The sequence below is a fragment of the Manacus vitellinus genome, unplaced genomic scaffold, assembly GCF_001715985.3.
Source record: "Manacus vitellinus isolate BGI_N305 unplaced genomic scaffold, ASM171598v3 scaffold_44_pilon, whole genome shotgun sequence".
In the NCBI taxonomy this organism is placed as follows: Eukaryota; Metazoa; Chordata; class Aves; order Passeriformes; family Pipridae; genus Manacus; species Manacus vitellinus.
This window is the reverse complement of record NW_021940565.1, coordinates 3,948,494-3,957,397: the sequence shown is the minus strand read 5'-3', so window position 1 is coordinate 3,957,397 and position 8,904 is coordinate 3,948,494. Positions and strand designations below refer to the sequence as shown.

The following is an 8,904-nucleotide window of genomic DNA, read 5'->3' as shown; positions in this document are numbered from 1 at the left end:
GTCTGGGCCCTGCAGCCGGGGCACGGGCGGTCTCCAGCACCCTAAGTAGCTCCTCACAGACCCTCAGTACTCCCGGAGTGCCGTCCCTGCAGCCCTCAGCACTCCAGGGGTCTGGTCCCCTCAGACCGGGTACAAGCGGGCTCCAGCATCCTCAGTACCCCCCGGCTCACATCTCCTCATCCCAGACACCAGCTAGGGCTCCCGTCCCCTCAATGCCAAGCACAGCAGGGCAGCCACGTTCCCTTCTCAGCCCGGGCACCGCCAAACTCCCCCAACGCCCCCCGGCTCTCCACCGGACCGGTCTCCCGGGATAGTGATCTCCTGTGCAGGTGCCAGGCTGGTGCAGGGGGTCCCCGCCCATCAAGGGACTGCCACATGTCAGTGGGTAAAAAAGAAAAAACAATTTATTGTGCAATCTGTATCTTTTGTCCCAAGCAACACACACCTCCTGACAACATAAATAGAAGTACTGGACCGGCGGTGAGTGTGATGACCCTTCCATTAAGGGGAAGGTTCCTTTGGGATCGCAGCAATGGAAGATGCTGGTTCCTCAGAGAAGGGCTACAAGGCCTGGTTTCCATCAACACCGACAGTGTAGCACAGGTCTGGGCAGCACACAAATACACATACACAGATTCCTGTTTGGGGTGGCACCTGCCATGCACAGTGTGATCACATTGAACACACCTGAGCACCAGCCACGGGCTCTGTGCATTTCTGTATCCCCTTTGCTCCCGAGCAGGGCTTTCCCAGGGCCGAGAGCTTCAGAACTCCAGCATCACCATGGCACCACCAAGACAACAGCAAGGAGATGGGTGGCTGCTCCCAAGGCAAAGGATCACAAATGCTCACAGCCTCCTTCAGTGGTACAACCTGGCTTCTGGTGGTAGAAGATATTTCTTCAGTCCAGCCGCCCTGCATGGCCCAGAAGGAGCTGCAAGCAGAAGTGCCCACCCATGAGCTCCTTGCCTCCTCCAGCCCAAATCTCGGCTTTGGAGCTTTTCTTCTCAAAGCCACTTTTGTGGTAAAGGTGTACATAAAAGCTCTAAGCGAAAAGTTCCATCTCATAACTGCTTCCTTGCACTGGCCCAGGGGTCCACAGGCTGGCTAACCCTCCTGTAATCCATGGGGTAACACTCATAGAGGAGTATCAGGGAACCATGTGGCTTCTTGTGTCCTGCAAAGACATCACTGACATCAGTGACACTGGCCCATACGGAGTGGGCTGCCTGCCTGGACAGGGGACAGGGCGGTCCTGTCCATGATGGCTGGGGTGAGACCAGGAAATAAGTGGGGAAGGGGGTCTCACAGGAGCTTGGCACCAGAGCCCATGCTGTGAGCAGGTCTCCTGCATCTGAGGCTCTGCTGCAGAGAGATGGCACTGGGCAGAGTACTGCCATGGGATCATCACCTGGAGAAGGTCCTGGGCACTTCTGCCCTCCCAGCACCCTGGCAGCCAGCACTAGAGCTGGGTGAGCCTGCTGGCACCCTGGGATAGAGTATCTTGGCAAGCACATGGCATAAGCTGGGGAAGTCCTCTAGACCAAGGCAGCCAGCACAGAAATGGGGAACTATAGTGTGGAACATTCACTCCAGCAGAGCTGATGGGGTTGGGGCAGACTGGCACTTCTGACCCCCCCACCCCTTTGGTCCCCAGCTCAGCATGGCTCCTGTCTGCAGATGGGGTGGTAGTGACACTGTGCCAGGACAGGACCTTGGCACTGACCAGGGTGGGGTCGCAGAAGCCACAAAAGCCATGGCAGGACACGCTGTGCCCCTCCCAGGAATCTGGGGAGAAGTAGGTTGTCATGGCTCCCCACGCCCCACACTGGGGAAGCAATGGCTCCTTCCACCCTGGGGCTCCCCCTCCCAAAATAAAGACCCCAAAAATGGCAAGTGGCAGCAAGAGACATGTTTGGGAGAGCCAGCCCCCACACTGCCCCTGTCATGGCTCCCCCACCGCTACTCAAAAGACAGTAAGTCGGGGTGGGTCCCCTCCACCTCCCAGCCAGGGGTACGTGGCTCCGGCCTCCCTGTGCTCCCTGGTGGCTCATGCTCCAGCCTTGGTTTCTGTGAGGGCTTCTCTGTGGGGGGTGACATCTCGGTGGCCCTCTCACCCACTCGCCACTGGCTCTCCTGGCTGCCCTTATGAATGAGGTCGGGCACGGGTAGGGCACCAGTGGGCTGCTTCCCGCTGGGCTCTGGGGTGCTTGTCGTGCTGGGTACCCCAGGGCATTCTGGAGAGGATGGGTCTCCCGTATCCAGCTGCTCCTCTGCAAGGTCAGGGTGGGCTGTGGGTGGTTCTGGAGGCTCCTCTGTGCCAATCCTTGTACTGGTCTCCTCTGGCTGTGGAGCAATGAGCATGTCCTGTGGGGTCTTCAGGGCACGTGGTGTCCGCTTCTTGGTGATAGGGGGCGGGGGGTCCAGCCGGGGAAAGGCATCCAGCTCCACAGCCCTGCAAGCACAGAGGGAAAGTCACATACAGCCCCATGCTGAGGCCTCTCCAGCCTGTCCCAGTGGCCCCGCCATGGGGTGCACAATGCAGGACACTCACCCGTCCTCGACAGCCAGCTGTGCTGTGCCCAGCATGGCACCCACGCCGGCGTTCGCCTCCATCGCTCCCACGCTGGGGAGGCCAGCGGGCTCCTTTCGGCGCAGGAGGTCGTTCACCTTGGCCCCCATGGCCTTGCCCAGGTTGCGGAGGTGTTGGCTGCTGGCGGGGCGGGAGGGCTGTGGCAGAGTGCCCGCCGAGGAAGGGACGTGCTGCAGCCGCGGGGTGGGTGCCGTGCTGGCGCTGGTGTTCTCAAACATGCTCTGGTCCACTGGAGGGGGAAGGGAACAGAGATGGGATGTAAGCCGGGCTGGAAGGGCGATCCCAGCAAGGACAGCTGGCCTGAAGCTGCCTGCCAGCAGCATAGGAATGCAATCTTGGGGTCAGGGAGGCTGCTCCTTCAGCCCCGTGGAGGCTGTGGGCAGCCAGGCCATGCCAGGGCTGCATGCATAGGGGACAGCATGGGGCAAGATAGGGTAGCAGTGAGCCCAGGGCTCCAGGCTGGCACTGCCAACACACCGAGAGCTTCTCTTACCTGACACCAAACGACTTGGAAAGCAGGTTGTGGAAAGAAAGAGAGAGCATTTACCAAGGGAATGGCAAGGGGAAGGCCTGTCCCTTCCACACTGCCAGGTGGGGTGTGCTGCCAACCCTCTGCCTGGACCTGCCACGCTACCTTGTGGAGATGGGACTCATGTGGTGTCATGTCACTCAGGCCCTGGCAAAGCTGCAGGGGCTGCAGTGGGGGCACCCACAGCCTGGGCTCTGCACTGGCCACCCCACCAAGGCTCCCTCAGCCCAGCCCAGCCCAGACTGGGTCTGTGTGGTGGGTGGCAGTGGGTACTTTCTGGGGACCCAGTGGGTTTCTGCAGTCACACCCCACCTCTGACCTACACTGGTTTCTCCCCCATGTCTTCACAGCAGGACTCCTTGAAGCAGTGGGTGCTGCCCCCAGGAGTGCCAGCTTGGCTCTCCCTGTGATGGCTCCAGCCAGCTGCTGGGTAAGCCTGGTGCTGCCAGGGCCTCAGTGCCCACCAGCCTCCTGTGCCCAACTCCACCTCTGCATCCCAGGGGCATGTACTGGGACAGCCAACCACCTTCGCATCCCATGGAGACAGACACAGAGGAAGGGTTCCCAGCACTGCTTCCAACTCCATGGGGACCAGACTCTTACAGGGACCTCCGACTCACTGCAGGCCCTTTCCCCTGCAGTCTGTGGCCCCACAGTCCTGCTGAACAGCAAGCTCCCTGTCTGCACCCACAGCATCTACCAGTCCTGAAGTTCATCTTACAGCTACTTCATTGCACCAAAGGAGCAACACAGGAGTGCCTGAGTAGCCTCTCCTCCAGCCTGGACACCAGCCCCCAGAAGCGTGAGCAGCCTGACAACCTCTTGTAGAGCATCTGCTCCTCCTCTGACTCCTCAGATGACCCCTAGGCTCCTGAGAGGGACAGGCTTGGCAGCAGCAGAGCCAGCATCATGGTCCAGGACATCCTCACCACTTCCCAGTGGCAGACAGTGCTCCAGCGTGGCTACCAGTGCATGTTGTGTTGCCACATCTTCCCCACATTGTGGTTGGTCAAGACCCAGATCCAGCACAGCTCCCAGGAGGGCTACAGCTGCAACGGGTTCTACTGCAGGCTCAATGCCCTGGGGAAGCAGGAGCTCAAGGCTCAGCAGGCCGCAGCCTCCAGGCTGTCCATGTAGCCCCACCAGCCAAGCAGCCACCACGGGAGGGCACTGCTCCATCGCTCCTGCCAGCGGCAGAATAAATTCTTTTAGGATCAGCCAGCCCCGCCTCTGTGCTGCTCTTCCTAGGCAACACTGCCATCCTTTGAGAGGCTCTTCCCTACTTTTCCTTCCCCAGCAGACAAAAATCTCCTGAGCTCCTAAATGTGCTGCTTAGCATTTCTGCACCTCTGTGGGGAGCTCTGCAGATGTCAGGAACCCACTGGCACCATCAAGCTGTTGGGTCAGCCCTAAGACAAGCTTGCGCTGTGCAGTGGCTGAAGGGGAAGACTGAAACCCTTCTACTCCCAGAGGTATTCAGAGCACCTTACTCTCATGGGTAGCCTGTGGCTGGCACCACAACAGGGGTCCCACAGGGGAGTAGGCTTAGGTTGGAGGGGGTCTGTGCAAGGCCAGAGGATGTTGCTGCTGGTGCTGGCAACCAGCATGGAGGGGGAAGGAAGTACAGAAAGAGAGAGAGTCAGTGAGAAGAAAGAGACAACAGAAAGCCTTTAGAAATAGAAAGATTTATTTAGCAAAAGCCAGTTGACTAATGACAACACCCAAGGGTTAAGTGCACTTACATTGACAGATTGGTTTCCCAGATAGAGTCAACAGTTAGTAATATGACAGTTGTAGGAAAAGAAAGGACAAAAAATATAGCTATAAATCCCCTGTCAAGGTCCATAATAAAAGTGAGAGGCTAGAGAGGCGTCTTGGAGGCAGTGCTGACTTAGGAGGAGGGTCATTTATACATGTACACCTGTGGTGCGGCATGGTGCTGGCAGGTCCCACCCGGCTCCGGTATCACCCCATCAGCCTGCGGGGCACCTGCCACTGTCCCCTGCGGGCAGAGTGCCAGGCAGGAGCCCAAACCCACAGCTGGTCCTGAAGCTCCTCAAGGGACACTGCCTGTGTGTGTGGAGCAGGAATGGACCAGAGCAGTGTCTCAGGAGATGGCTCCTCCCTGCCTGCTTTCTGAGGCAGCCCAGCCTGGAAGAGACCTCTGTCCTACTGCTGCTCCTCCCAGGCTCTCCCTTCATCTGCCCTGTGTGTACAGCTGAGCTCCTGCTGTCCCCTCTGCTGAACAATCTGTCTGCCCACGTGGAAATCCCTCTCCAAGCTCACCCATGCATCCCTACCCTGTCTGCACCATGTCCTGCGTGTGCTGCCATACCCACTTCTTCCTCCTAGCTGGACCAGCCTCCCACCCCATGCTTTCACCTCCAACTGCTGCAAGCTGGCAGTAGGATGCTGGGGTTCCCAGCAGAGGGGCTAGCACACTGCTGTGCCCACAGTGGTATGGGACAGGGCACATGGAGGTAGTGGTGGCCAGACAACAGGAGCACCCACGTACCAAACAACACCCTCTCTCACTCTGCCCCCTCTGTGGCTGGTGCAGGGGCTCCCCTGGACACTAGGGCACTGCTGGGGACACTAAAACATGTCCTTCCTTCCTTTCCACTGGGACTCTCTAGCTCCTCACATCATCCAGCCCTGTCTCGTGGCAGAGGGTACATAGCACAGCTCATACTGACCCCGGGGGTCTCATTCACACCTCACTCCTCAGCAGCCCTCAGTCCCAAGGGGACCCAGGCAGAAAGAAGTGATAGACCTTCCTCAGCAGCCAGGCTAAGCCCTGGAGGAGAGCAAGAGCTGGTGTCAGCCAGGGGGTTAGTTGCAGGCAGATCGAGCAGAGACAGAGCTGGCAAAGGCGAGAGCAGCAGGGAAGCAACAAAGCAAAGCAGAAGCAGGATAGGAGGGAGGATGGGGAGAAAGACAACTGTGCCAATCCCCACCTCATTGAGTGCTTCCACAGGGAGCAGGGCAGACATCAGGACTCTGGTTCATACCCCTTCAGTCATGGCCTCTTAGAGGCTGTAGCACCAGGCAGGTGATAAAAGTGCTTGCAGAAAAGAAACAAGCTCTGGGTCCCTTGGAGGCCCCCACAGATGGCTCTCAGCCAAGAGCATCCTGGGGGCTGGTGGGGGATCCTGAGATCTTGGATCCACTTTTCTGGAGGGTGTAAACCATAGATGTGACAGAGCCCCTCTGCAGACACCAGCAGTTCACTCCCCACTGAGGGGTGGAAGTGTGCTCATCCCTGCAGATACCAGTGCCAGCACTGCAGGCCCCAGCCCTGGTCTGGAGGAAGACAAGTGCTTGGAAATGGGAGGGTTTGTCTATAAGCAAAGCAAGGAGTTTGTGGTGATGGGGGTGCAAGGAAGTGCTTGAAAAAGTGGCTTGAGAGCACCAAAAAGGCTTTGAAACCTGGCAGGTGTGCCAAAGAGCCAAAGGACTAGATGATGTCGGGGAGGACACTCCATAGCCCAGTGCTGCATTCCTGGCTCCCTGCTCCACACTGATTTGTGCCACCTTCTCTGTCCCACAGCCTGGGAAAGAAGTGGCTGTGCCTGCATGCCCTCCACCTGCCTCAGGCAGGGACAAACTCTGTCCTAGAAGTGCCACATCACCCTGCAAGAACTGTCTGCACCTGGCCAGCCTGCGCAACCTCATCTTACCCCATCAACTCCTTTCCAGGCTCGTCCCCACTGTCCCTCTATGCCTCACCTCTCACTCACAGACCCACTACAACAGTGCACTGTCACCAACCCTAACATAGCATGACCCTATCCTTGTCTTCCACCCTGCCCACAATACAGAGAGCCAGACCACCTGCCAGCCACTCTGTCCTTGCTCACCACCCCAGCGTTCCCCCCTTGGTCCCTCTTGTCCCTGCTCCCTGCCCTGCATCTCCTCTCTTGTTCCCTCCGAAAAATCCTTCCTCTCCTTTACTGCTTCCCCAGCAGCAGGAGGGGCTAATCCAGCAGGGAGTCCCCCTTGCTTCTGCCCCACCTGGACACACAGTTTGTGGGGGGGTGAGAGCCAGGGGGGAGCACAAGGAGCTGTCAGCTCACTGTCAGCTGAGAAGCAGGGATGCTCCAGCTCAGCACACAAGCCCATGCATGCTGGAGCACAGCACGCCCAGCACACTCCCTCAGCACGACTCCACCTAACCCCTGCATATCTCCTGACTGGGTGCTGGAAGCCTCACACTCCCCCCTCCACCCCGCTCCCTCCGGGCTGTCCCATCCCTGCCAGGGCCACTGGGCTATGGCCAGGGTCTGTCCCAGCTCTGGCAGGTCCTGGCTGCTCCGCACCACCTCCTGCTGACCCCCCTACACCGCGATCTCGTCCTCCAGGCTATCACCCAGGTCCTGCCTGGGCTGGACGTGGAGCAGGCGTGGTGGTTCCTCCTGGGACCAGGAGTCACGCTCCTCACTCTCGTCCGTGTTGGACTCGTACTCGGAGGCGATGCCCGACTCGCGGAACTTGATGAGCTCCAGGCTGCCCAGCGGTGGCTCTGGGGCAGGTGGCCCCGAGTCCGGCAGAAAGCGGTAGCACTCCAGCTTCACCAGACAGTCGTTCCTACCTATGGGACTGCCCAGGGTGCTGGGGAAAGCTGAGCTGGGGCCCAGCGGCGGCGGGTGGGTGTCCTCGGGCTGCGGGGTGATCGGGTCGCAGAGGACAGGGAGGACGTTGGAGCGGAAGGTGATCTCCAGCAGACTGTCCTGGGAGCCTGCTGCAAGAGAAGGGCATGGCTGAGAGGCCTAGCTTGCCTGGGCGTCCCCTGGCTACCATGGCTGGCTGCACACTGCCCAGAGGAGGACAGGCTGGGGCCACTTGGCTACCAACCTCCCTACTGCCACTGTTGAGAGGGGCGTATTTGGTGTTACTGCTGCTGACCAACAAAGAGCCAGTTCTGCAGGACAGAACGTTAACTGTCTCCTACCCCAGCTCCTGCAGGGAGCTGATGGCCACATCTGCTGGAGAGGAAGGTCAAGAAGGGGCTCTTGGGCAGGTATGGAGCTGGCCTAGAGCATGCAGCCACTGGGGAAAGCAGACATACAGCTGATGGAGGTAGGTAAGTACCTGTCCATACAGCCCTCCCCAAGCCCCATCCCACACGGCATGCAAGCACCCTGCTGCACATGCACAAGCCTGGCCAGAAGGGCACAAATATCCCTCTAAACAAAACGAATGGAAACACACAAAAAACCCCCACAGAAACACCCATGTGCATGTGCCTCACAGCGGTTGCTAGAAGTGAGGGGAGAAGAAGTGACGGGAGCGCTTACTCGTCGTGTTCCCTGCCAGCTTCAGCTCCAGCTCCTGCACCTGTTTGACCAGGAGCGAGATGTGCTGCAGCAAGTCCTTGTTCTGGAGCAGGAGCTGGTGCACTCGAGCCTGGGCCTCCAGCCGTGCCGCCGCCTCTGCTGCCAGCTGGTCCTTCAGCAGGTGCACCTGTGGGACAGCCGAGAGGGGGTGAGCGTGGGGAGACACTGCTCAAGGGTTGAGGGCTTCGACTCTGGCCACCACCACTCATCTACCAGGGCTCACCAGCATCCCACCCAATGGTGTGATGAGGCAGCCACTCCTTGCAGGTACAGCAGACGTGATGGGGAGCGTGAGGGCAGGTGGCAGTGTCACACTGGGCAGGTGGCAGTGTAACACCAGAGCACACTCAGCACATGGTCCCCTGGCCTCTCTGATGGCAAAGCTCAGGGCAAAGAGGTCCAGCACTGACCAAACTATCAGTCACAGGGGCAAGAGGTGCAATAAT

General features: G+C 59.1%; 3 protein-coding genes across 3 annotated transcripts in view; all 3 read right to left on the bottom strand.

The window, feature by feature from the left end:
• UHMK1 (U2AF homology motif kinase 1) overlaps positions 1-1,263 on the bottom strand; it is a 16,420-nt gene extending 15,157 nt beyond the window's left edge. Inside the window, exon 1 of the mRNA XM_025895799.1 lies at positions 1,218-1,263. Within this exon, the coding sequence (XP_025751584.1) occupies positions 1,218-1,263 (46 nt within the window). The remainder of the gene's footprint in view (positions 1-1,217) is intronic.
• Positions 383-3,422, bottom strand: CUNH1orf226 (chromosome unknown C1orf226 homolog). The gene is made up of 2 exons (XM_018078971.2): positions 2,555-3,422; positions 383-2,455 (listed from the first exon to the last, which is right to left on the bottom strand). Exons 1-2 carry the CDS (start codon positions 2,914-2,916, stop codon positions 1,963-1,965), a joined length of 855 nt encoding a protein of 284 aa, XP_017934460.2. The 5' UTR covers positions 2,917-3,422; the 3' UTR covers positions 383-1,962.
• Positions 3,423-4,789: 1,367 nt separating this feature from the next.
• The window catches only part of NOS1AP (nitric oxide synthase 1 adaptor protein), a 40,277-nt gene continuing 36,162 nt past the window's right edge, over positions 4,790-8,904 (bottom strand). Inside the window, exons 9-10 of the mRNA XM_018079002.2 lie at positions 8,420-8,585; positions 4,790-7,863 (exon numbers count right to left, since the gene is read on the bottom strand). Of these exons, the coding sequence (XP_017934491.1) occupies positions 7,460-7,863; positions 8,420-8,585 (570 nt within the window). The 3' untranslated portion in view covers positions 4,790-7,459. The remainder of the gene's footprint in view (positions 7,864-8,419; positions 8,586-8,904) is intronic.